Below are 27026 nucleotides of genomic sequence, written 5' to 3'. Positions count from 1 at the left end.
GGTTCCTAGTTTGATCCCCATGTACCAGAGTGGTATGGGGAAAGTCTGTCTCATACAAAATAAATAACATAAACCTTAAAAAAAAAGGGGGGAGGGGGCTCTATACTAATCCTTTTTGGCTGGCCTGTGGTCTCCAGGATTTGCTTGTGGACCAGAGCACCCAAGAAGTCCCACCCACCAGTAAGGGCCTCTGTAACCCCTTGCATGAGTGATTCTAGACACTCAGCTCCCTGCCCTCAGACACTCAGCTTTGCAAACAGATGTTTCCCTGATGCGGGCTCATTCTTCCACTGGACTGCAAAGCTGGGCTGGGAACCTGGTCCCTCCCCTGTTGCCTAGAGACAGACCAGCTCTTTTCTGACTGGGGCAATGAGTCTCTGCTTCCTGTAGGGTCCTGGAAGGCAGCTGAGCTCAGCCTGTGGCCTGGCCACCTGCTCCCACTCACTGCCTTCTGCTACCCTCGGTATCGGCAAGCTGGCCAGTGTGCCTGCTGTTGCCATCTCTGTTGCCCACGAGCTGCAGACCTTGCCCACTGCCACAGCAGAGAAACATGAGGAGTCGGGATTCAGCCTGTTTGATTATATATATATATATATATATATTTTTTTTTTTTGGAGAACCACAAAACAATAAAAAAAAACAATTTCATTTTAAAGAGTTTTATTACAGGATGTTACTATTCAAAACACTTCAGAGCACCTTATACTTCAAATCAGACTTTTGATAACTGGTTTTAAAGTGTTACTTGAACATTTTTCTCATACTGGCATTCAGGCAAAAGCATGTCTAAGCGATGTTAATTTGATTAAACAGTTTATCCTTAATAACCTGAGACATCAATCCATGGATAGCTTCTATGGTAGTCTTACAGCTGGAATGGAAAAAAAACATGTCATAAGAAATGGAATTTTTTTTCTTTTTTAAAAATTAAAAAAAATATTTTTATTATTGGATAGACAGAAGTTGAGAGGAGGGGGGGGCAGAGATAGGGAAAGAGACAGAGACACTTGCAGCCCTGCTTCACCACTCATGAAGCTTTCCTCCGGCAGTTAGAGACCAGGGGCTTGAATTCAAGTCCTTGCATACTTAACCAGGTGCACTACCGCCTGGCCCCCAAAGTGGAAACTTTTCAAACTGTACCTTCAATGTCTTCACATTTTATTCACATTCCTCAAATCATACTAATTTATAGTTTACTCTTGTGATTTTTAGCCATCTGCAAGTCTTTGATTACTTTATTGCTTACTATCACCAACAGAAAAGAAAGACAATGTGGGTAGGAGAGATAGCATAATGGTTATGCAGAGAGATTCTCATGCTTCAGTTGTCCACACCGTCATAAGCCAGAGGTAAGCAGTGCTCTGGTAAAAATAAATAAAAAAATTCTAACCTGGGAGTCGGGCAGTAGCACAGCGGGTTAAGCGCAGGTGGCACAAAGTGCAAGGACCGGCATAAGGATCCCGGTTGGAGCCCCCCCACTCCCCACCTGCAGGGGAGTCGCTTCACAAGTAGTGAAGCAGGTCTGCAGGTGTCTCTTTCTCTTTCCCTTTCTCTCTGTCCTATGCAACAACGTCGACAACAGTAGTAACTACAACAATAAAAAGAAACAAGGGTAACAAAAGGCAATAAATAACTAAAAAAATTTTAAAAAAATCCAACCCAAGTTAACTTCTGTTCTTAGTACATTTTGCCTTCTCTTCTTCCTGTCTATTTCTGCCAACAGTCTATTTTTTCTTAAAGTAACAAAGTACCAGTTTACACAGATTTAAATTGGTTTTCCTGTCATATTTGACTCTAGTTATCACATTAAAGTTGCTGTGAAAGTAGAATGTTACTCTGGTATTTTCCCAGTCCTGTAAGCACCTAGACAGCGCCATAATTCTTTCTTTCTTTTTTTTTTTTGTGACATAATTATTTCATAAGTATATTCTATCAGGTTTGTTCCTTAACAAACTCTTGGTAGTAAAATTTGGTAAATTGATTTGTAAAGGATTATTTAAGAATAGCAGCTGGGGAAAATATTTTTTGGGTGATATGTGTGAGCTTAAAACCATAGGATGCTGTAAGCCTGGTTGCCACCGAGTTGGAAGAAGCGCTGCGCTGTGGTTTCCTGTCTACTCTCTCCGCCTCTGTCTCTTCTTTCTAGCTGGAGTTGGTTTGAGTGCTGAAGCTCTGGACACCAGAACACACACTCTCTCTGTCTCTCTCCCTCCACTACATAAGTCTGAAATTTGATAGATTAAAGAAAATTTTCTCTCTCAGAAGTTGAGTAGGGTGAATGAGATACATGAGAACATCACTTTATAGTTTTTTGTTTGGATTCAGTGACATACTGGCTTCTCTGTTACACCACTTACTTCTTTAAGCCGTCATTGTTACATGTTAGTTGAACCATGAGGAATCTGAATCCAATTATTACTTATAAAGCTTGGAACAAACAAACAATAATAATTTAAAAAACCTGCTTTTACCTGTCCCGTGTAGCTTTGGCAAGTTTGTCTTCTGACTTACGGTCATGTGTTTCTAACCCCAACATAAAACTTCCTCGTCCCAGTTGAGCTTCTGACTGCTCTAACTTTTCAGACAAATCAAAGACCTGACCTGTGGTGTAGTCTGCATTCTGTGGAGAAAAAAGTACCGAATACAAACCTTCTGTTGTTATTTTCAGTAATAAACATATGTACATGTTTTATGTAAAGTCATTTCCCCTCTAGCAATATTTTTTTTTAAATTTTTTTTATATTTTTTAATTTTATTTATTTATTCCCTTTTGTTGCCCTTGTTATTTTATTGTTGTAGTTATTATTGATGTCGTTGTTGTTGGATAGGACAGAGAGAAATGGAGAGAGGAGGGGAAGACAGAGAGGGGGAGAGAAAGACAGACACCTGCAGACCTGCTTCACAGCCTGTGAAGGGACCTGCCTGCAGGTGGGGAGCCGGGGGCTCGAACTGGGATCCTGACGCCAGTCCTTGAGCTTAGCGCCACCTGCGCTTAACCCGTTGTGCTACAGCCCGACTCCCGCAATATATTTTATTTACAAAGAATTTCACTATGTTTGGTCTGAGAGGTGGCAGTGGATAAAGCATCGGGCCCTCAAGATAAGGTCCAAAGTTCAATCCCCAGCAGCACATGTACCAGAGTGATGTCTGGATCTTTCTCTCTTTCCTCCAATCTTTCTCATAAATAAATAAAATCTTAAAAAAAAAATTCACTATGAATAATCACTGAAACATAAAGTTAAGTTACATTTGCAAAACTGATCCCAAAGTCCAAATAATTTAGAGTTTTTCCTCTTTCAAACTCAAAAGATCAAACATGGTTTTTTCTTTTTTACATGTGGTACTTATTATAATGAGAGGTTTTGAAATAGATCTGAGTCCAGGTTCTGGCTCTTCTGCAGACTAGTTGGGAGGCCTTGGGAAAGCTTCTATACTATTCCAAGTCTCCAGGTCCTTCTCTGAAAATTAGGGAGAATGACAGTATTTGGTGCATAGGCAAGAATCCATTCTATTAAAAACTAATTCTGGGGACTGTTCATAGCATTTAGTAAAGACTGACTATGTGTTTGCCTCCCCCCCCCCCCAACTAACAAAATTAGTACTTAAAACAGTTACAAATAGTTGTAATAACTTTTCTAGGTATAAAATTAATTGCTTCTGGACTGCAGCTAAGTTGGAAAATGTAAACCAATTTAAAGATGAACTCTTTCTTTTTTTTAAATATTTATTTTTAAATATTTATTTAGTTATTCCTTTTTGTGCCCTTTTTATTGTTGTGGTTATTATTGTTGTTGTTATTGATGTCATCGTTTTTGGATAGGACAGAGAGAAATGGAGAGAGGAGGGGAAGACAGAGAGGGGGAGAGAAAGACAGACACCTGCAGACCTGCTTCACCGCCTGTGAAGTGACTCCCCTGCAGGTGGGGAGCTGGGGGCTCGGAACCGGGACCCTTATGCCGGTCCTTGCACTTTGCACCACGTGTGCTTAACCCGCTGCGCCACCGCCCGACTCCCAAAGACGAACTCTTTCAACCTAGCTCTGATCATCTAGAGTTTACTGTGTTGCTCTATGACCTCATGCAGACATTTAGTAAAAGCTACCATCTGCCCTTCAATACGTTATACTTTTTAAAAACAAAAACTTAAGTATACTTAAAATGTGTACTTAATTGTTATTTTCTTTTTCAAAAAAATATATTTATTATTGGATAGAGGCAGAGAGAAATTGAGAGAGGGAAGAGAAGTAGAGAGGGAGAGACAGAGAGACACCTGCAGCCCTGCTTCACCACTCGTGAAGTTTCCCCCGTAGGTGGGACCAGGAGCTTGCACCTGGGTCTTTGTGTGCTGTAGTGTGCGCTCAATAAGGTGCACCACCACCTGACCCCCTTTCTTTCTTTCTCTCTCTTTTTTTTTTAGCAGAGCTCTATTCAACTCTGGCTTATGGTGGTGCTGGGGGATTGAACCTTGGTCACTTCTGGCTGCTATTAGTACACCTGCCTCCAAGGAAAGAACATTTAAATTAATTTTTTTTTTCTATTAATTAATTTATTTTCCCTTTTGTTGCCCTTGTTTTACTGTTGTAGTTTTTATTGTTGTTGTTATTGATGTTGTTAGATAGGACAGAGAGAAATGGAGAGAGGAGAGGAAGACAGAGAGGGAGAGAGAAAGATACCTGCAGACCTGCTTCACTGCCTGTGAATGACTCCCCTGCAGGTAGGGAGTCGGGTGCTCGAACCAGGATCCTTACACTGGTCTTTGTGCTTTGTGTCACCTGCACTTAACCTGCTGAGCTACCACCTGACTCCTGGAAAGAACAATTAATAGTGTCTAGCACATAGGAAACAACTTAACAAAGTCTTTTTTCTTACGATCCTTTCTGGAATTTGGTACTTCTGGCTCTTCAGGATAAGAAGTGAGAAAACTGCCAAGCACAAGGACCGGCATAAGGATCTCAGTTTGAGCCCCTGCCTCCCCACCTCCAGGGGAGTCACTTCACAAGTGGTGAAGCAGGTCTGCAGGTGCCTATCTTTCTCTCCTCCTCTCTGTCGTCCCCTCCCCTCTCCATTTCTCTCTGTCCTATCCAACAACGACAACATCAATAACAACAATAATAATTACAACAACACAAGGGCAGGGCAACAAAAAGGAACAAATAAATAAATATTAAAAAAAAAAAGAAGTGAGAAAACATCCTGGAGTTGTGTTTAAAGTAATAGTAAAAATGCTTAAGCGAGGCCTTTTTCCATGGATGTTATTCACCAAATAGCAACAACAACAAATCACTAACATGAGGTTTATTATACACCAGGCACTCTGTCATTGAATATAAAGTATTTTATTCAACTCTCAGAGGATTTAGGCACTAAGACCACTGAGTTCAAGAAAGGCTTAGTCACATTAAGCGACTTTCTGATTATCAGACACTGCTAGAAAAGTAAGTGGTAATGTTTCTGAACCAAGTTTATGCTATTCTAAATTTTGTGATTCTTACCATTAAGTTATACTAGACAGAGACTGGAGGAGTAGTTCACGAGGTATGGTGCCTGTTTTGCTGCATACATAGGCCAGATTCGTATCTTGGCGTTATGTGGGAGAAACAAGGCACTGGGGGCAGCTCTGGTGCTATGGTGTCTCCCCATCTTTCTCTATCTGAATGAAAAAGTGACTTAAGTATGAAAAAACTATACATGTATGAAACCCCAGACTATCAAAAAAAAAAAAAAGTTACACTACTATTCCAGAGAAGTTTGTTAAATCAATATCCTTTTAAACACTAGGTTTTAATTATATGCCAGAAAACATTCAGTGATTTTTTTTTTTTTCTTGCTACCATTATCTACTGTTTCAGTAAGCTCTGCAGGCACATATGATGGCCAGTTTATTTCTTGGTTCAGAATAAGCTTGAGCATGGGTATATGACCTAGGCAAAACTTGGACATTACTGTGAGGCTCTGCTGGGAACATGCTGGTGTGTGGTAAGTACGGTATGTATCTTGATCTTCTCTTTGGTACATGACACTAAAATGTTGACAGGTGTAAAGCTAATTCTAACACCTTGCTTTCATAAGACACCCAAACTGAAGCCAACTAACAAGAAATCTATCTGAGCAAGACCAGAACCTCATATTGTTGGAATGCAATTTTAACTTTGCCTGAATGAAGCTCTAAGCTTGACTTTGTGACTTACATACTATTTTTTAAAGGTATTTTGGTTGTATTGGCTGTTACTTATAATCAGTCTTACTTGAGACACCTGATACAAAAAAAAATTCAGTTATTTTATCTTTTCCTCTGTATTTTCTTTTTACTTTTTATTTTTTTAATTACCACCAGGGTTATTACTGGGACTTGGTGCCTGACCAACAAATCCACTGCTCCCAATGCTTTTTTTTTTTTAATTCTCCTCCCCTTTTATTTAATAGGACATAGACAAATTCAGAGGGGTGGGGGAGACAGAGAGGGAAAGAAAAAGAGAGAAACCTGCATTATTTGCTTCCCTTCACCACTCGTGAAGCTTCTCCCCTGCAGATGGGGAGCAAGGGTTTGAACCCTAATCCTTGCACATGGTAACATGTGCACGTAACCAGGTGTGCCACTCATGCCCCCTCTTTTTTAAAGGCATGTACAGATATCACCCTCATCAGGTCACATTTGCCACTCAGACCTGGTTTCACAGTAGGTGAAATGAAACTTGTCTTGACTTTGTATTCCAATCTAGTTCTACCTGTATAGATCTGGCCTGGTGTTTTTCACTGGACTAGTCTTTCCATGAAAAAAGTTTTACTGGTCCAGAAGGTGGTACTTTGGGTGGGGCATTGAACTCAAATATGAGGTTCTTGAGTTTAAGCCCTGGCCATCATATATGCTTGAGTAATGTTCTGGTTCTCTTTCTTATTAAGAAATAATAAGTTAAAAACAAACAAACAAAAATAAAACTCCTTTAAATACTTTAAAAACATTTAGGCATCAAATAAATTATAGTAACAAATTACAAATTATAGTAAATTACAGTAACAAATGAGACACAAAGGAAATGGCTCAACCATTTCTATGAAGAACATGAAACTTACATATTAAAGGTTCCTGGTTTGATCCCTGGCACTGCATGTACCAGAGTGGTGCTCTGGCTTCTCCCCTCTTCTGTTACATGTTAAATTCTCTCTTATGTGATAAAATAAATCTTTAAAAATAAAGTTTAAGAGCATTCTTTATAAGTACAATACTTACAGTAAGCAAGCTAGAAGAACTCAGTGTATTCACCCAGTATTTATTCCACAAAAGCTCAAGCAATTTTCGATCCAAAGAAGATTTGAAGTATGACACTTCTAAGGCATAATATCTGTGAGAGAAAAAAAAAAAAAAAAGCACAAATTTAGTGACGTTAAAAGAGAATCAACCATATCAAGTAAAAGCTATACCCAAATTTAAATGCGTTACATTTTATAGTCACACAGTCATGGCTTAGGAGCAATTCTTCCAAGTAGAAATGGTTTAAACTATTTTCTGTACAGCAAATAAAAATGATCTAATTTCAACCTTAAAACTAAAAAATAACCTTCCCTTTCAAGAGAAATGTATGTCAAGAATGTCTGTAAACTAGGTATGGCTAAAAACCCAATTTTAGGGATCAAGTAGTAGTAGGACACCTGGTTGAGCACACATGCTACAATGAGCAAGGACCTGAGTTCAATCCCTCAGCCCCCCAACTGCAGGGGTGGGGGAGGTGGCTTCATAAGGGGTAAAGCAGTGCTACAGGTGTCTCCCTCTCTACTTCCCCCTCTTCTTAATTTCTCTCTGACTCTAGCCAATAAATAATAAATCAAATATTAAGAAAGAAACAAATCCAATTTTAGAAGTTCTGAAATTTTCTCAAGACGAAAGAGCAGGGGGCCAAGCAGTGGCCTGGTAGAGTTTACATGTTACAATGCCAAGGAGCTTCAAGTTCCCAGTTCCTGCCTGCAGGGGGGAACTTCACAAGCAGTCAAGCAGTACAGCAGGTCTCTCCCCCACCTCAATTTCTCTATCCAATAAAAGAAGAAAGAGAGAGGGAGTCGGCCTGTAGCGCAGCAGGGTAAGCGCAGGTGGCGCAAAGCACAAGGACCGGCATAAGGATCCTGGTTCGAACCCCGGCTCCCCACCTGCAGGGGAGTCCCTTCACAGGTGAAGCAGGTCTACAGGTGTCTATCTTTCTCTCCTCCTCTCTGTCTTCCCCTCCTCTCTCCATTTCTCTCTGTCCTATCCAACAACAACAACAATAACTACAATAAAACAACAAGGGCAACAAAAGGGAATAAATAAATAAATAAATAAAATATTGAAAGAAAGAAAGAAAGAAAGGAAGAAAGAAGTAGCAGCACAACTTTAGTCAAGGTATTCCTTGAAGCTGACAGAGAGCCACACAGAAGCAAGACTGTTCCGATGGAGTGAAGAGAAAGTGCAAAGGTCATGAGGTTGAAGCCTGCCTTGTACTTCTGACAGGCATAAAATGATTACTACTAGGAGATATGACAGAAAAAAGGTTCAATGGTAAAAAGATGAGCTCAGACAGCTTAGTTCATTATAAAAGACTATGGATCTTATCTGTGAGATGAGAAGTCATTCTGAGAAAGAGAAACAGGTTTTAGCTGACGAAAAGATCTTTAACGGGTGGAAATAAGCAGGAACACTAGTTAGGTAGCCAGTGTTTTGGTAAGGAATGGTAGCTTAAGTCAAAATGATAAAAAGGTGGTGAGGAACATTTAGAAGAAGACTATCTTCATTGTTTTCCTAATGCTTTTAGAACTGAGACGTGTTCATAGACTTTCAAGGCTCACCTCCTTAAAGAAATGCCATTCAGTGGGGGGTCATATAATTTTAACTTTTGGAACAATTTTTTATTTTTACCAGAGCACTGCTCAGCTCTGGCCTATGGTGGTGCTAAATAGAAATTGGATACAGTCACATATATAAACATGCTGTCATAAGCCAATCCAGAAATACAACTTCTCTCAGTTATTAATATCATTAATGGTCTAATAAACTGTGTGTTGATAAAACATTTATGGTTGGTTGAGAAGCAAGCATTATTCATGAAAAATTCAGATGTTCTTGCTATTATTTTAAAAGGCATTATGAAGTACATCTCATCTGAACTTTTGCTCAGCTATAAAATTAAGGGTTTCTAGATTTTTGGCTTAAAATACATGTTTAAGTTACTCACTGTTTGCAGTGTACACCAAAGTCTTCTATTTTATTAAGTGGGATGGTTTGGTATTCAGAAGGTCCTTCATCAGGAGGTTTGTAACCCTAAACAAATAAACAAACATGTTTTCTATTTATAGAAAGGACACTAATTTTGGAAAGCCAAATATTAAATATAGATATTATATTTAAAAAATTATTGCTTCTATCCTTTTTTAACTTGCAGGTTGGGTTTGCTTAGAAAGGCATTTGTCTCATCCTTAGGTAATGTACACACTAATACTTATTTCAGTCCACCTGTTCTCCCCAGGGAAGAAAAGATATATTTAGCCTTGTTTCTCTAGTATCTGTCAGACTATCACAAGTACATAGATACCAACTAGCAAATAAGGACAATATGACACAAATAGATTCTAAAGACTATCTGTGGTAGCTATTTTGTAAAGATTATTTACTTATTTATTTTAACATATTTATTTCCTTTTGTTGCTCTTGTTTTATTGTTGTAGTTGGTGTCGTTGTTGGATAGGACAGAGAGAAATGGAGAGAGGAGGGGAAGACAGAGAGGGGAAGAGAAAGACAGACACCTGCAGACCTGCTTCACTGCCTGTGAAGCGACTCCCCTGGAGGTGGGGAGCCGGGGGCTCGAACCGGGATCCTTACGCCAGTCCTTGCGCTTTGCTACACATGTGCTTAACCCGCTGCGCTACTACCCGACTCCCATATTTTTTTATTATTTTAGGATAAATCGTAACACATGATACAGGGGAAACCATAACACATCATTAAAAATAATTCAAAACCTCACCTCTTCAGAGCCCTACCCCACTAGGGAAAGACAGAAATAAGCTGGTGGTGGTGGGGGGGAGACACATGACGATGACCAGGCGGTAGTGCAGTGGGTTAAGTGCACGGGACCCCGGCTTCCACCTGCAGGGGAGTCGCTTCACAAGTGCTGAAGCAGGTCTGCAGGTGTCTTTCTCTCCCCCTCTCTGTCTTCCCCATCTCCCTCCATCCTATCCAACAACAACAACCACAATAAGGTTACAACAAGGACAACAAAAGGGGAAGAAAAAAAAAAGGCCTCCAGGAGCAGTGGATTCATGGTGCAGGCACTGAGCCCCAGCAATAACCCTGGAGGCAAAAAAACAAACAAACAAAAAAATAGGCTGGAGGTAATGGATTGACCTGCTAATACCTATGCCTATCAGATAAGTAATTATAGAAGCCAGAACTCCTATCTTTTGACCCCCATAAAGAACTTTGGTCCGTACTCTCAGAGGGGGAGAAATGTTAGGGGAAGAGGGTTCTGAACTCCAGTTCCATCAGGACCCCAAGAGAGAAGAGGAAAAAAGGACTTTTAGAAGTAGTAATAAGTATAGGTGTGACTTAGAAAGGAAGAGAAGGCAAAACCATAGAATAAGTGGGCAGATGTATACAAACAGATAGTCATAGAGATAATAGTCACCCAGATCCATGACCTTGGGAGAACTACTGCAGTTCTCAATGTAGGGAACAGGAATGACACAGAACTCTGATGATGGGAACTGTGTGGAATTATACTCCTGTTATCTCATAATTTTGTAAATCAATATTAAATCACTAATAAGTCAAAACTAATGGATAGTTTCACTTATATGTGGAATCTAGAGATCTGATACACACACATGAACTTGAGAGAAAAAAAGCCACAACCAAACAAAACAACAGAAGGCAGCAAACAGTTTCTAAGATTTCTGAGGACTGTGGTAGTTTTCTTCGGAAGGTGGGAGGCTGGAGACAGGGAAATCTGATGGTGCGTGTGCTGTGGTACTGTACTCTGTAATCTTACAGTCTTGCAACCTACTATTAATCACAAAAACATGAAAAGATAAGTCAAATGTCTGGAGTTTTAAAAGTTAAAGATTTATAATTTGAAAAATTACCTTTGGGTATGTCCTAAAAGCCCCAAGGTTGACTTTCCCTGCAGATATTGTTCTTGTTGGATCAATCTATAAGAAAGATACAGTTGCTATGATTACTAGACATCATTATATTCTCCCATTTGTGTAACTACAAGCCTAGGATGCAAATGTACATGACACCACATACACACACACACACACACACACAAACACACAAACACACTATTTAAAATAGCCATGGGCTGGGCAGTGGCACAGCTGGTAGAGTGCACGTTACATAATGTGCAAGGACATGGGTTAAAGCCCCTGGTCCCTACGGAGGGGGGGCATTTCACAAGCAATGAAATAGCGCTGTAGGGGGTCTCTCTGTCACTCTTATTTCCCCCTGAATTTCTTCCTGTTTCTATCTAATACATAGAAATACATAAATATGTATATATATGTATATATACATAAAGTAATACCCAAATGTTAGGTAAAAAATAAAATTAAAAAATGAGTTTAATAAAATGGGTAAGGAGAGGGGCTAGAGGTGGCACACCTGGTTAAGTGCACATATTACCATGTGCAAGGACCTAGGTTTGAGTCCCGCCTCCCTCCACCTGCAGGGGGAAAGCTTTGCAAGTGGTGAAGTAAGGCTGCAAGTGTGTCTCTCTCTGTCTCTATCTTCCCCCCTCAATTTCTGGCTGTCTCTATCCATTAAGTGAATAAAGATATTAAAAAGATAAAAAAAAAATGGGTAAGAACAGAAATGCCTCAGTTTATTAATTTACAAATTAAGAGTTTAGATTTAGTTATTATGCCATTAAGAATATAATTCAGGGTGGGGGTATAGCATAATGGCTATGCAAAGAGACTTTCATGTCTGAGGCACTCAAGTCCTAGGTTCAATCCTCCACACTGCTGTAAGCCACAGCTGAGCAGTGCTCTGGTAAAAAAAAAAAATATATATATATATATATATATATATATATACAAAATTCAAATATTTTCTCTCTAAAAGTAATCGTTTTTCATTTTGCTAGATGAACAATGTTCTTCTCTCTCAGAGGAACTTGTACTGTAACTTGGAATAGCAGCCAGGGAAGCAGCTTTGTGGGTACAGCGCATGCCTTGCCTGTGTGACACTGCTTATGTCAGAGTGCTGCTTTGCTCTCTCAAATATAAATCTTCAGAGACACAGGTACTATAATCACCCTTAATTTACATAGTGGGGGAAAAAAAACACAGAAAATTCAACTAACTTGGTCAAGTCCCAACCAAGAGGTAGATCTTATTTATTTTTAATGACTTGTTTATTTCGCAGCACACACACATATTTGGGGGGTGGCAGGGGGAGGGAAGCAGAGGCAGGCCAGAGGACTGAGCAGCATTCTGGCATATTTGGCACCAGGGATTGAAGCAAGGACCCCATGCTTGCAAACCCAGAGTTCCACTGCTGTTCCACTTCCAGGCTCACAAGAGGTAGAATTTAAATTCAAACATAGGGAGATGGGCATAAGAACTTGGCCCCCCACGCCCCCAGTTTTTCTTTCTTGTACTTGCTGTAGTACTTCTTCATGAAGAACTTAAAGCTAGCTTTAAAAAATACTTACAACTACTGCCACGAATGGTTCCTGGAACTGCTGGTTGAGCATCTGAGTACTAACATCAATCCCAGAAAGCCAGCAGCCATAACCAGGGTGGCTATGATACCAGCCAATTGCATTTTCAAGGCGGCCAACCTAACATAAAAAGAGCAAGAGTGGGCAGGTGTGGTAAGAACATATACTGAATAGATACAGCAATGATTTCCCAAGATAAATGCCATCTTGTAAGCCAATGTGACAATTAAAAAAAAAAAAAGAGAACAATACATATAATAAAGGAATGGTATACAGAAATACTATAGCATATGCTGTTTTTAAGTGAAAGATAACTTTGGGTAACACATGCCCAAAACATAAAATTAGCAAGGTACAGGCTACATTAGTACAGGCAATATCAGTATTAGTCTTTTCACCATCCCCTCAATTATTCCGTTTCTCTGACAATACCACTCTTGTCAATCATTAATATGCCATTCCAAAGAAACTCCTTGCATATTGAATATTCTCTACATAAACACTAATTAATAAAAGCACACTACATACAAAGTGTTATATATTTTGCTTTTCTACTCAAGAAAATATTCTGAAGTTTGTTCCATAACTATTTATATATATTTACTTATTTTTAGGGATTGGCTAGCACTTCTTTATAAGGACACATTTTCCCTCCACTATTTTAAAGCAGAATGTTCCCATTTGGTGTGATCTGATAGATCACTACCATTATCATTAAAGAAAAAAAAATCTATTAGTAGTAATATTTCCTAGCGCCATAATTAACTTATATAAAAAAAAAAAAGCACCCCCAAACTCTACCAAATCACATGAAATAGGGACATTCTACTTCTGGACAGCGGAGGAAACCTATATTAAATAATTTACTGGGAGTCGGGCGGTAGCTCAGTGGCACAAAGCACAAGGACCGGCCTAAGGATGCACAGTTCGAGCCCCCAGCTCTCCAGCTGCAGGGGTCACTTCACAAGCAGTGAAGCAGGTCTGCAGGTGTCTCTTTCTTATCCCCTCTGTCTTCCCCTCCTCTCTCCATTTCTCTCTGTCCTATCCAACAACAACATCAATAATAACAACTACAACAATAAAACAAGGGCAACAAAAAGGAATAAACAAATATTAAAAAATAATAATTTACTGAAGTATTTTTCTATTCAGGAGCATTTAATTTGTTTCTATTCTTTTGTCAGTAAGCACACACACACCTGGTGAGTGTGACAATTTTTAGATGTTAAGGTTTTTATTGAGATATAATTGACAGTGGTCTGAGAAGTGGGCAGTGGGTAAGGCTTTGGACTCTCAAGCATGAGGTCCCAAGTTTCAATTCCTGGCAGTACATGTACCAGAGTGATGTCTGGTTCTTTCTCTCTCCTATCATTTCTCATGAATAAATAAATAAAAAAATATATATATATTTTAAAAAGGTATAATTGGCATACAACACTAAATTATATTCAAGTGCACATGATTTATGTGTATTTTGGAAAATAATCATCACAAAAAGTTTAGTTGACATCATTTCACACACACAGTCAAATTCTTTTCTGTCATGAGGACTCTTCTGAATGTGAATATTTAAAGAAATATCCATGCAAATATATATATATGCAAATATATATACATACATATACGCACACACATTTTGTATATGTCACTGACAATATTCGAGGTATATAAATATCAATGTCAAGAGAATAATCTTAAATTCAGAAACTCAGAAGTCACCATGAGAACCTTAACCTGTAGTGACTAAAATCTAAAGCATTTTACCTGTTTGGCGTTTTCTATATACGCAGCCATGTACTCATACGCGGCGGCCTGAGCGTTTACTCGGGTTTCAGTGCCCTCTACAGGCAAAGCAAAACTGTCCATAATGATCATGGTTTCACCATCCACCTTTCCCAGCATCAGACCCATCACTTCCAAGTTGCCTCCAGATCTGGCATGCATCACCATTTTCAGTAAGGCCAATGCTGAGATTTTACAGTACTTAAAGTAGTGGTGACTACAAAACAAAAGCATGGTTCAAACAAAAATTAGACATTAAGAGCTGAGAGACAGCTGCGTCAGTAAAGCACAAGCTCTAGCCACTCTATTGTGCCCAAAGCCTCCATCTGAGCCTCAGCAGCATAAGGGAGCACAACGGCACTGCTAATCCACAAGTGGTGCTCGGCGTCTCTTCTGTGCTTGCTCGTTCTCCCTCTCTCTCTGTCTCTCTGTCTCTCTCTCTCTCTCTCTCTATATATATATATATATACATATGAAATGAAAAAGAATTAAGAAATGTTGGTTGAGGAGCTGTAAAATCACATATACATGAGGCCCCTTCAGCCAAAGGAAAAAAAATTAAGGTCATAGAAAAAAAAATTTTTTTATAAAAAGGAAACTTTCCGAAGACTTGTTGTGATTATAATAAATCCGCACTGGAGGATTTACAGTGACAGAAGGGGAGCAGTAGTTCAGAATGGGGTCCCTACATTTAACACACCTCTCAAGGGCACAGACCTGCAGGACTTCGGCCCAAAGACTGCAGGTTCGACCCCTGGCACCCACTTATGCGAGAGCTGAGCAGTGCTCTGGTCTCTCTTACCTCTCTCAAAAAACAAAACAAAAACAGTAAATCTTTTTTTAAAAAAAAGTATAGAATGTAGGAAAGAAAACAAAAAATAGGAAAGAGAAGAATTTTCTATAGGGGATAAAATACACATCATGGTACTGGAAGGTATTTCTCTGTAAGGAAAGGGGAAAACTGAGCAGAAAGAGAGTCAGTCACATGGCAAGTTCAAGACATTTTCTCCATTCATTAATTATGGCTGGATGTATCTATTCTTTTTAAAATATTTTACTTATTAGGCTGGGGAGGCAGTATAATGGCTATACAAACAACTTTCATGCCTGAAGCTCTGAAGTCCCAGACTCAATCCCCAGCACCACCATTGTAGTCCTAAGATATATGCCATCTTGTAAGCCAGTGTGACATCAATTAAAAAAAAAAAAAAGGAAAGAGGACAATACATATAATAAAAGAATGGTATACAGAAAAACTATAGCATATGCTGTTTTTAAGTGAAAGATAATTTTGGGTAACACATGTCCAAAACATAAAATTAACAAGTTACAGGCTCAATTATCTGAAGCCAGAGTTGAGCAGTCCTTGGTATTTCTTTTTCTCTCTCATTAAAAAAATAAATAGGTACGGGGGGGGGGGGGGGGGGCGGGCGCGGTAATGCAGTGGATTCAGTGCACATGACGCGAGGCACAAGGACAGGCGTAAGGATCCCAGTTGGAGCCCCTGGCTCCCCACCTGCAGGGGGATCATTTCATGGGCTGTGAAGCAGGTCTGCAGGTCTTTCTCTCTCTGTGTGTCTCCCCCTCCTATCTTGATTTCTCTCTGTCCTATCCAACAACAACAGCAGCAATGACAACAATAATAATGACAACAAGTGTAATAAGGGCAACAAAATGGGAAAAATGGCCTCCAGGAGCAGTGGATTCATAGTGCAGGTTCTGAGTCCCAACAATAACCCTGGAGGCAAAAAATAAGTAAATAAATATGGGGCAGGGGCAGATATGGTTATGCAAAGAGACTTTCATGCCTGAGGCTCCAAAGTCCCAGGTTCAATCCCCTGCATCACCATAAGCCAGAGATGAACAGTGCTCTGGTGTGGAAAAAAAAAAAAAAAGGTACCTGGGGAAGTAGGTTAACTGGGAGAACATGTCTTTCATGCCTGCAGTTCCTAGTTTTATCCCAGCACCACATGTACTGGAGTGGTGCACTGACTTTGACTCTCCCTCATGTGAAACTCTCTCATATGCAATAAATAAAAGGTTAAAAATTAAATATTAAAAATATTTTTTATTTATTGGATAGAGGCAGAGAAAAATAGGAATAAAAAGAGGCATCTGCAGCACTGCTTCACCATTTGTGAAGCTTCCTCTCTGCAGCTGGGGGCCAGGGATTTGAACTAGAGTCCCTTGTAACTTATTAGCCTAGGTGCAACACTACTGGACCCCAATGCCTAATTACTCCTAGGCTGCACCTTCTGACTTAATGTTGGCTCTGACACACATCTGCCTAGGTCTGAATCATGCAATACCAAGTTTGAGCTACGACCTTGAGATTTCCGCTGGATGTCTGTGCTTCAGTTTCCCTACCTGTATGTACGGATATTTCACTGTTAAGAAATGGCATACAGGTGACATAACACATATTAAATGCTTAGCTTATTGTCTGACACATGCTAACTCCTTAATAAGTATAAGTTGTTATTAAGTTTTGCACTGAACTTAAATGTACAGATCCTGGGCTGGGGAGATAGTATCATAGTTATGCAAAGAGGCTTTCATGCCTGAAGTACTAAAGATTAAAGGTTCAATCCCTGCCCCCTTGGCACTGATATGCCAGAGTGATACCCTGGCTCTTTCTCTTGTGATAAATAAATCTTTTTTTTTTTTTTTTGCCTCCAGGGTTATTGCTGGGGTTCGATGCCTGCACTACAAATCCACTTCTTCTGTTGGCCATTTTTTCTGTTTTACTGGATAGGACAGAGAGAAATTGAGGGAGAGGGGAGATAGAGAGGGGGGAGAGAAAGACAGACACTGCAGCATACCTGCTTCACTGCTTGTGAAGTGACCCCCCCCACAAGTGGAGAACTGGGGGCTCAAACCTTGATCCTTGCTCTTCTTACTATGTGTGCTTAACCCAGTACGCTGGTGTTCAAACACATAAATAAATCTTTAAAAATGTTAATTTATCTCCTGTAGTACTCTAAAGAAGTATACTGAAGGTTAAAGATTCTATGAACTCAAGCTCAAGATTGAAAATGTAGCACTATTATCGTCAGTTCTACTATGATCACTATTTCAGTTTGCCATCTGTGTAGTTGATTTCTATCACAATGCTACAGCCCAAGATAGATTTAATATGATTAGACCACAGTCACTGAGGCTACCTGATAGTTGCCAAATATTTAATGGGCTCCATCAACCTAAAACACATAGATTGTTAATGTAGCAAGTAAAGAACCGGGCAAAATAACCAGTTCATTCTAGAGTAGCAGTCCTGAGCAAACTTAAGATGTGTGCTCACATATGATGAATTATGACTACTTTTCCACTTACTGCGGGGGGGGGGGGGAACTACTGTATTTCTAATGCATGTGTTGTATATATTACGTCACCTAGTCTCTATAACATTACTAGTAACTAGATCTGACTTCCATTCTACAAATTAAAAAATGGTTACGAAAATGTTCCCAAGGGCATCTTACTAATTAGTGACACCTGTGAGATATGATCTTCGCACTCTTGAAGTTAAGTGCTTCAGTGAGATTAAGAATTAAGTTGATATGTCTGCGTACTATCTTATTTGAAAACAACAACAACAACAACAACTGGGTGCTCTGGTTAAAAAAGAAAAGGGGGGGGGTGTATGTAAAAATTTTTTTAAAAAAAGTTCGCCTAGTAAAAACAAAACTGCAAGGCAGATAAAGCATGTTTTTTATTACTCTCTCTCTTTTCTAACCATTAGAGATTGCGTTCTCTTCATTCTCTAAGAGAATCAGTTTCTCCAGGATGGGTGGACACTGCAAAGACCCAAGAGATTTAAAACTCTACTGAGAGAATTTCTGGTTTATGTAAGCTAGTAGAATAACAGTGTGGGAGACTGGGTAGAACCGCTGTGGGCCTCTGTAATAAACCACCGCCAGACCAGCAAATACACAGATGTCTAAACGATGACTCACAGCTATTTAGAGACCCCAGAGCGGGTTCAATTTCTGGAAACGGCTGCAGTTTCCAGTCTGGGGCCAGCACAAGGGCCGCCCCGCACCCACCCCCAAGTGTGTGCAATGTACAGACTCCACAGAAGTGACCATTCAAATCACCAGCAGTCCTTCTAGCCTTCCATCAACAAATGGATTAAAGAGACACAAAGAGGGAGTGGAAGCAAACCTCTGTGGAGGAACTTAAAGAGGATAAAACCGGGAGCAAACTCTCTTAGGAACATAGTGATTCTCCTCCTGGCATACACACCAAAAAACCCCATAAAACTCTCCACGCCTTTCAACTTCCACTCCCCCGTTCTCTTCAGCTCCCGCAATCCCTCCCCTCCCCTGTGTCTCGCCAGGGACCTCCTCACTCCTTAGTCCAGGGCTTCGCCGCCAGGATTTCTTGTTGCTGTTTCTTGTCGTATTTGTAGATTTCATCGATACTCTGGGCTTCCTGCATATTGTTGGCCAATTCCCAAGTTTTCTGGGCCATGCTACTCCCGGACGCCGCCATCACCGAGCAATTGGAGAAACTGTCACTTCTACAGCCGAGACACAACTTTACCCCGACACGATTCTGGGTGTGGGCCTCCGACCCTCCCCACCACAGACGCCAGGTTCGTACTAGGTTGTCTTGGCGGCCATGACACCTAGAACCGGAAGTCAATTGGGTACAGACCATACAGAGATGACGGGGCCCTCTACTGATGTTCCCGTTACAAACAGCAGTTACGTTGCAGTTGGACATAGAAAGATCCTTGAGGCTGCCATGAGGGCATAGTATGGCGGAGAATTATATAACTGTGAATTAGGATACATATAGTGAATGTATGTAGGAATGGTATCGCCCTCCTCACCGGAAGACGGGCATGTTAACGGTTTGCCAGAAACAGGAATTGACCTTCTTTGTTCCTACTGCGCAGGCTCGGCTCCCGCCACGTGATTACTGGGTGCATCACCTAACTATGGAGAAACGGAAACGTAAATATGGCATTTTACTTCCGCTTAGCGGCACCAGCTTAAAATCCTGCGGGGTCGCGGTGGTTAAGCATTATGCATAAAGGTTCTCCAGCATTTAGAGGCGGTTCTGGGCGCTCACGGATTATTGCGATTGTGCTTTTTTGGCATGTTTGTGAACACTGACATACTTATGACTATTAGTATACTTAGGATGGGTTACAACCCAGTCTCCAGTATTTCTCTTTGAATTTATTTCCCCCAAGACTGGATTAGCCTCAGCAACCTATTTGTTTTTCTCCAACATTTAATACAATGCGTTAGGTATTCACCTTTCTCTCCCTCACTTTCACTAGATTTTTAAATTCCAAATTACCAGATCTGTCACCTGTGTTTTATCCCTAAGACCTAGCATAGATACTGAGTTATCTAAAAATATATTTTTTAAATTATCTTTATTTATTTATTGGATAGAGACAGGCAGAAATTGAGAGAGAAGGGAGATACCTGCGGCCCTGCTTCACCACTTGTGAAGCTTTCCCCCTGCAGGTGGGGGCCAGGGGCTTGAACCCGGGTCCTTCCTTGCACACTGTAACATATGGGCTCAATCACCCGGCCCCGATATTGAATTATATACACATTTTTCTTTTAAAAAAAAAGTCATTATGGGAAAGCAAAAAACCAGGGTATCACTCTGATACGCAGAGCAGGTGGAAGTGTCTAAATTCTGGACAATCTATCTTTGCTCCTCTTTTCCCCTCGGGAATCATCATAACTCCATAATCTGGTCTGTACTCAACCTTTTCCGGGTTCTTTAAATAAATGGAGTGATGGGTAGAGGGATATCTTGAGTGTGATATTGGACTTTGTGGGTGTGGGTGTGGCAAGTCTTGTACATTTCTATGTGCGCGCTCTATCCTTAAGTTTTCTAATTTTTTAGACCAGTGTTAAATGACCTAAAACACAAAGTAATTCAGGACAAAGGACTGGACCCTTAGTTCTACATTCCTGGGAAGCTACAGAGCCTTTTTTTTAGTGGTAGCATACAGCCATTCAATACTGGGGTGAAGTGAATAATATGCTGAAATTGATAGCAGAAGCACAAGTCAAAATGTTAATCAGAATTTGGGGACAGCAGTGATGCCTTGGAAAGAAAAACTATGCCAGCAAAGGACTTTGGGGAGGGAGAGCTGAAAGTGAAACGTGGACTGGACATGGTGCATTGCACCAAAGCAAAGGGCTCTGGGGACGGAAGATAGGAAGAAATCTCTGGAGGCCTACTATGTCAATGATAGCTCTGTAAAGCATTAACTCCTTCAGTTAAAAAAAAAAGTAGGGGGGGAGATATGTCAATAGTTTCTTATTTTAAAGAATTTATTTATTTATTCATGAGAAAGATAGGAGAGAAAGAACCAGCCATCACTCTGGTACATGTGCTGCCAGGTATCAAACTCAGGACCTCATGCTTGACAGTCTAGTTAGTGCCTTAGCCACTGCACCACCTCCTGGACCACAATGTCAATAGTTTCTTTCAGTGATACCCACTTTTTTTTTTTTTTTTTTGTCTTTCCAGGTTGATTTGGCTCCCAACACAGCGGGGCTGGAATTTTGGCTGGAAAGGCATTCCCAGGATTAAGCCGCTTCCAGGACCAGTAAGAAGGAGACCAAGGTGGTGCAGAATGCAGCCCTGTGTTGGGGAGCCATGTGAACCGCCCAGCGGCTGTGCGGCCTCCGCGAAGGCAGGGGGCGCTGTGGGCCGAGTGGCCTCTGGGTTTCCCCCCTCCTTCGCCCTCATTGGAGGCGGAGCCGCGCTCGGCGGTTGGCGTGGGGCGGGGCGGAGGGCTGGGCCTAAGAGGCGGAGTCCGGGCTGTAACTTGTCACACGGGCTGCGGGGGGAGCCGCGGCGGCCGCTTCTGTGCGCCGTGGAGGGCTGGCTCCCGCGACGCGAGCCGGCGCTGCAGAGTAAGCGCTCGCAGGCCACGGTGGGGTGGGGAGTGGAGCGGACAGGGTGTGGCGGAGTTGGGGTGGCGGGGGGGGGGTTCCCGGGTTGGCGCACAGCTGTGTGTTGATGGGGGTGGTGGTGGCGGCAGAGAGACTGGGGGGACCGTGCGGCGGCGCCCGGTGAGCGGGGGGCGGGTCCGCGGGTCTGGGCGGAGCCTTGTGTCCGCCGGGCTGGGGGCGGGTGTGGTCGGCGGGAATCTGGGGTCCCGGGTGGAGTTTCACTTGCGTGCTCGGTTGCCGTGGAAGTGGGGGCTCGCTGTGGCTGGCGGGGGCCGGAGGGGAGGGGGGTCTCCGAGTTGCCGTGGTTACGGGGTCGGGACGGCCCGCGGAGCCCTGGGGACCCGGTTGCCTGACAACGCGGTGACGCTTCCCGCGGGGGCGGCCACCCAGGGCGCCGGCTGCTGATTAACCCGCGCCGCTCCCCGCCTCTGGCTCTGCAAATGCGGCTTGTTTTCCTCGCCGCTGCCCGCTGAAGCGGAAGCTTTTTTCTGATCGCATCTCCCATCCTCCTCTCCCAGTCCCCCCCTCGGCTTTTTCCCTCTCCGCCGAGTTTGAACCTCTTGAACTGTCTTGATTTGGGGGATTGTTAATCCGACGTTTGAATCAAAGTTTTCAGGAAGCACTCGCGGAGGGAACTTGTGTGTGTGTGTTCTTTTTTTCTTTTTCTTTTTTTTTTTAAATATATTTGATTTTTAAAAATATTTATTTGACCTTTTTTCTTTTTCTTAATATTTAAAAGTTTTTTAAATATTTATTTTTCTTTTGGTTGCCTTTGTTTTTTTATTGCTGTAGTTATTATTGTTGTTGTTATTGATGTGGTTGTTGGATAGGACAGAGAGAAATGGAGAGAGGAGGGGAAGACAGAGAGGAGGAGAGAAAGATAGACACCAGCAGACCGGCTTCACCGCCTGTGAAGCGACTCCCCTGCAGGGATTCGAACCGGGATCTTGATGCCTGGTCCTTGCACTTCGCACCACATGCGCTTAATCCGCTGCGCTACCGCCCGACTCCCTTTTCTTTTTCTTTTACTATGATATTACCTGTCTTTAATCTTTTAAATTAGTGATTTGGTAATGATTAACAAGATTGTAAGATAACAGGGGTACAATTCCCACCACCAGAGTCCCGTGCCCTGTCCCCTCCACTGGAAGGTTCCCTGTTCTCTCTCCCTCTGGGACTAGGGACCAGGATTCTTTATGGGATGCAGAAGGTGGAAGGTCTGGCTTCTGTAACTGCTTCTGCACATGGGTGTTACACGGACATGGGTGTTGGCAGGTGGATCCATATCGCCAGCCTGTTTCTGCCTTTCCCTAGTGGGGCGGGGCTCTGGGGAGGTGGGGCCGTCTGCACAGGGAGGTCAGGTTGGCATCATGGTAGCATCTGCAACTTGGTGGCTAAAAGGTTGTAAGATATAAAGCAAGACAAAATGATTAATAAGCAGGAACCCAAAGGTAGGAATAGAGCAGATGAAATTAGGGGTCTTCATGTGGGAAGATGCTAGGAAGTCTAATTTAGGTATGTTCCAAGGGGCCCTTGACATTAGTAATTTTTGCCTGAGCCTGAAAGCTAAAGTACAGATTTCTTGTTCTGTTATCACCAGAGCTTCTTAGAGAGGATAGCTTTCAGGAATATAGGACTAAGAAGTTTAAGGAAAGTGGGGTAGTGCAGGTCTGCAGGTGTCTATCTTTCTCTCCCCCTCTCTGTCTTCCCCTCCTCTCTCCATTTCTTTCTGTCCTAGCCAACAACGACGACATCAATAACTACAACAATAAAACAAGAGCAACAAAAGGGAATAAATAAATATAAAAAAAATTTAAAAAGAGAAACTTTAATAACTGCCTTATAAACCACTATTTTTTTTTTTTTTTCCAATAAAGAGATTTCTAAAAGTTAAGCTTGGATTTTCAGGAAGAATAGACCTCCCTCCCCCACCAGGGTCATCACTGAGGAGTGGTGCCTGTGTGAGGACTCCCGCTCCTGGTGGCATTTTTATTTATGTTTTTCTTTTCTATTTATTTTTTGTTGCCCTTGTTGTTTATCCTTATTATTGTTGTTATTGATGATGTTGGATAGGACAAAGAGAAATGGAGAGAGCAGGGGAAGACAGAGAAGGGCAGAGAAAGATAGACACCTGCAGACCTGCTTCACTGCCTGTGAAGTGACTCCCCTACAGGTGGGAAGCCGAGGGCTCCAGCCAGGATCTGATGCCAGTCTTTGCGCTTTCCGCCCTGTGCACTTAACCCGCTGCGTCACTGCCCAGCTCCGTGTGTGTGTGTGTGTGTGTGTGTGTGTGTGTGTGTGTATTTTTTTTTTTTCTAATAGACAGCGACACAGAGACAGTTAAGATACCAGCAGCTCCATGGGTAGTGAAGTTTCTCTCTGCAGGCGGAGACTGGGTCTTTGAAACTGTGTCCTAGCGCCTAGTAACCTGTGCACTCTACCTGGTAAGTCACCATCAGGCCCCAAGACTGAATTACTATTTTTATTTTTTACCAGAGCACTTCTGGGCTCTGGCTTGTGGTGGTGCTGGCGATTCAGCCTGTGACCTTGAAGCCTTAGGTATGAAAGTCTTTTTTGTAGGGTTTTCTGGTGGTGGCTAACTCAGCTTATCACAGTTACCATTAACAAGGACTCAGGTTCAAACCCCTGGTCTTCACCTGCAGAGGGGAAGCTTCAGGACTGTTGAAGCAGTGCTGCAGGCCCCTCCCTTCTTCCCCCCACCCCTCCTTCCCTCTTGTTCTACCTCTCCTTCTCCTCTCAACTTCTCTCTGTCCTATCAAGTTAATGATAAATATTTTAAAAGATTATTTTAAAAAGAAAGTGTTTTTAGCCATTATGCTATCTTTCTGGCTTGACGAAAGAAATTACTATTATTTTAATTATTTAATCTCTTTTACAAATATATTTATTTATTTATTATCAGATAGAGACAGAGAAATTGAGAAGGGTGGGGGAGATAGAAAGGAAAAGAGAGAGACACTCGTAGCCCTGCTTCACCACTGGTGAAGATTTCCCTTTGAAGGTTGGGGCTGGAGCCTTGAACCCGGGCCCTTAAGCATCGTAACATGTGCGCGCTCAACCAGGTGCACCATGACCTTGTCCCCTGCAACTTATTTTTAATTGAGGGAGATGAGAGAGAACCAGAGCATCAGTCTGGCACATGTCACTGGGGATCAAACTTGGGACTTCATACTTGGATGTCCAGTATTTTATTCACTGCACCACCTCTTGGATCACACTGAAAGTAACATTTCAGATACAAAGAGTCAGGTAGAAAAGGAAAGATACCATAGACTGAAGCTTCCTCCAGTACAGGAGCAGGCTCAAATCTGGGTTATGATATGACTGGAGGCTTTTAAAAAATAGGTTAGGGACCAGGCGGTGGCACAGCTGGTATAGCGCACACTGCCGTCAGCAAGGACCTGGCTTCGGGCCCTTGGTCCCCTCCCCTGTAGGGGCGTGGTAGGGAGAAACTTCCTGAGCAGTGAGCAGTGCTGCAGGTTTCTCTCCCCTCCCCCTCTCCCCTCTCCCCTTCTCTCTCAATTTCTACCAAAAAGAAAAAAGTAAGAAAATAATGAAGTGGGGAGCGGGAGAAGAATGGCTTCGGGAGCAGCGGGTTCATCATGCAGGGGCAAACTTGGTGCCGGAGAGGGGAGGAGGGGGCAGGAGGTGCTACGACGACGGTGAGTAGAACATTGAACTTGGAGGCATGAGGTCCTAAGTTCAATCCCTGGTATTCCACATGCCAGAGATGCTCTGGTTCATCCTGCGCCCCCCCCCCCCATTTCGTGTTAATAAATACAAATAAAATCTTTAAAAAATATTTTGTGTTTTGCTAAAAAGTAGGTAAGTTCTGTATTATACTCGTTTATACAAATACTGTGATTACATAAGAATTAATAAAATTACTGTGATTTACTGGTTTCTCTCTCTCTCTCTCTTTTTTTTTAATAACAAAGATTTTAGTTAAGTCCCTAGGTAAGGATGGAATATTTGTGCATTTGTTGCCCACCTGATTTCTTTCTCTTTTTAAAAAATATTTTTATTTACTTATTACTGAGTAGAGACAGAAATTGAGAGGGGAGAGGGAGACAGGAAGAGAGACAGAGAGACACCTGAAGCCCTACTTCACCACTTGTGAAGCTATCCCCCTGCAGGTGGGGGCCAGGGGCTTGAACCTACATCCTTGTGCACTGTAATGTGTGTGCTTACCCAGGAGTGCCACCACCTGGCCCCTGGTCTCTTTTTTTCTTTTTTTTTTTTAATGTTTTTATTTATCTTGGCTACAGGTAGAAGTTCAGAGAGAAGGGGAAGGTAGGCTATATCAGGTGGGCCTTCATTTTTTTTTTTAATTTATTTTTGCCAGAGCACTGCTCAGCTCTGGCTTATGGTGGTACAGGGGATTGAACCCCTGGGGCTTTGGAGCCTCAGGCATGAGAGTCACTTTGCATAACTTGTGCTTTCTACCTTCTGCCATGGGCCTTGGATTTTTATGTGCAACATTTGCTTTTCTTCATAGTAACTGACAGAGAAAGTTTAAGGAGCATACGGAGGTCATTCACTGAAGGCAGTTAATGGAGTTGGGTTTCAAATCAGGCCTTTCAGTTAAACTTCCTGAACTGTTTATATCCGCTTACTATAAATTCAACTCTGGGGGTGGGGGAACACACACACACACCAAAACAAACAAGCCTGACACTAGAATCTCAGAAAGACTGTAGGTAATTTACAGTGTATGGTGAAGAAAGGTAAAATTTTACATTGGAGGCCAGTGGTGTAGTTCAACGATAGAGTGCATAGTCCTCATGTGTGAGGTCTTGGGTTTGATCCTTTGCAGCCCCCCAAAATAATTTTTTAAAAAAGATTTTACTTATTTACTAATGAGAAAGATAGGAGGAGAGAAAGAACCAGACATCACCCTGGTACATGTGCTGCCGGGGTTGAACTCAGGACCTCATGCTTGAGGGTCCAATGCTTTATCCACTGTGCCACCTCCCAGACCACCCCAAAAATAATTTGAAAACTATTGGCTGGAGAGAGAGCATAGTGGTTATGTAAAAAGACTTTTCATGCCTGAGGCAGCAAAGGTCCTAGGTTCAACCCATAGCACCCCCATAAGTGAGAATTGAGCAGTACTCTGGTTTAAAAAGAAAGGAAGAAAACAAAACGAGAAAAAAAAAATTAAAAATTCTATTCACAGGGGCTGGGTAATGGTGCATTCGGTTAAGCATACACAGTACATGTAAGGACCTGGGTTTGAGCCCCCACTCCCCACTTGTAGGGGGTCCAATTTGCAAGCAGTGAAGCAGGTCTTCAGATGTCTTTCCCTCTGTCTTTCCATCCTCTCTCGATTTCTCTCTGTCCTGTCTAGTAAAAGTTAGAAAAAAGAAAGAAAAACAGAAAGGAGATGGCCACAGGGAGCAGTGGATTTTTAGTGTTGGCATCCATCCGTAGCGATGACCCTGGTGGCAATAAAAAAATTCCATTTTCTACTAAGGTTTTTTTTCCTGTAATTTAATTGTATTTTTGCAGTGTCCAGTCTCGTGTGGTTTCATTGCTCTTGGGCCAACTTAGAGAGGTACTGTAGCTTCCCCAGGTGCTGTGGTACTCGTGTAGTA

General features: G+C 41.9%; 2 protein-coding genes across 3 annotated transcripts in view; one reads left to right on the top strand and one right to left on the bottom strand.

Annotated features, from left to right (window-relative positions):
- Positions 1-643: 643 nt before the first annotated feature.
- COPS5 (COP9 signalosome subunit 5) lies at positions 644-19122 on the bottom strand. 2 transcript variants are annotated; one of them, XM_016190006.2, is made up of 8 exons: positions 18814-19122; positions 14453-14687; positions 12680-12808; positions 11106-11171; positions 9200-9285; positions 7228-7339; positions 2472-2620; positions 644-871 (listed from the first exon to the last, which is right to left on the bottom strand). In XM_016190006.2, exons 2-8 carry the CDS (start codon positions 14636-14638, stop codon positions 787-789), a joined length of 813 nt encoding a protein of 270 aa, XP_016045492.1. In that variant the 5' UTR covers positions 14639-14687; positions 18814-19122; the 3' UTR covers positions 644-786. The 2 variants fall into 2 exon arrangements, with proteins under 2 accessions (XP_016045492.1, XP_007527171.1); XM_007527109.2 differs by having other exon boundaries at positions 18822-19121.
- A 2176-nt stretch (positions 19123-21298) lies between these two features.
- The window catches only part of CSPP1 (centrosome and spindle pole associated protein 1), a 108046-nt gene continuing 102318 nt past the window's right edge, over positions 21299-27026 (top strand). The window contains exon 1 of the mRNA XM_060200582.1: positions 21299-21369. The gene's annotated coding sequence lies outside the window, so the exon portion shown is untranslated. The remainder of the gene's footprint in view (positions 21370-27026) is intronic.

Source organism: Erinaceus europaeus, chromosome 1 (genome assembly GCF_950295315.1).
Source record: "Erinaceus europaeus chromosome 1, mEriEur2.1, whole genome shotgun sequence".
NCBI classification, from domain to species: domain Eukaryota; kingdom Metazoa; phylum Chordata; class Mammalia; order Eulipotyphla; family Erinaceidae; genus Erinaceus; species Erinaceus europaeus.
The sequence above is the reverse complement of the archived record's forward strand: the minus strand, read 5'-3'. Positions and strand labels throughout refer to the sequence as shown.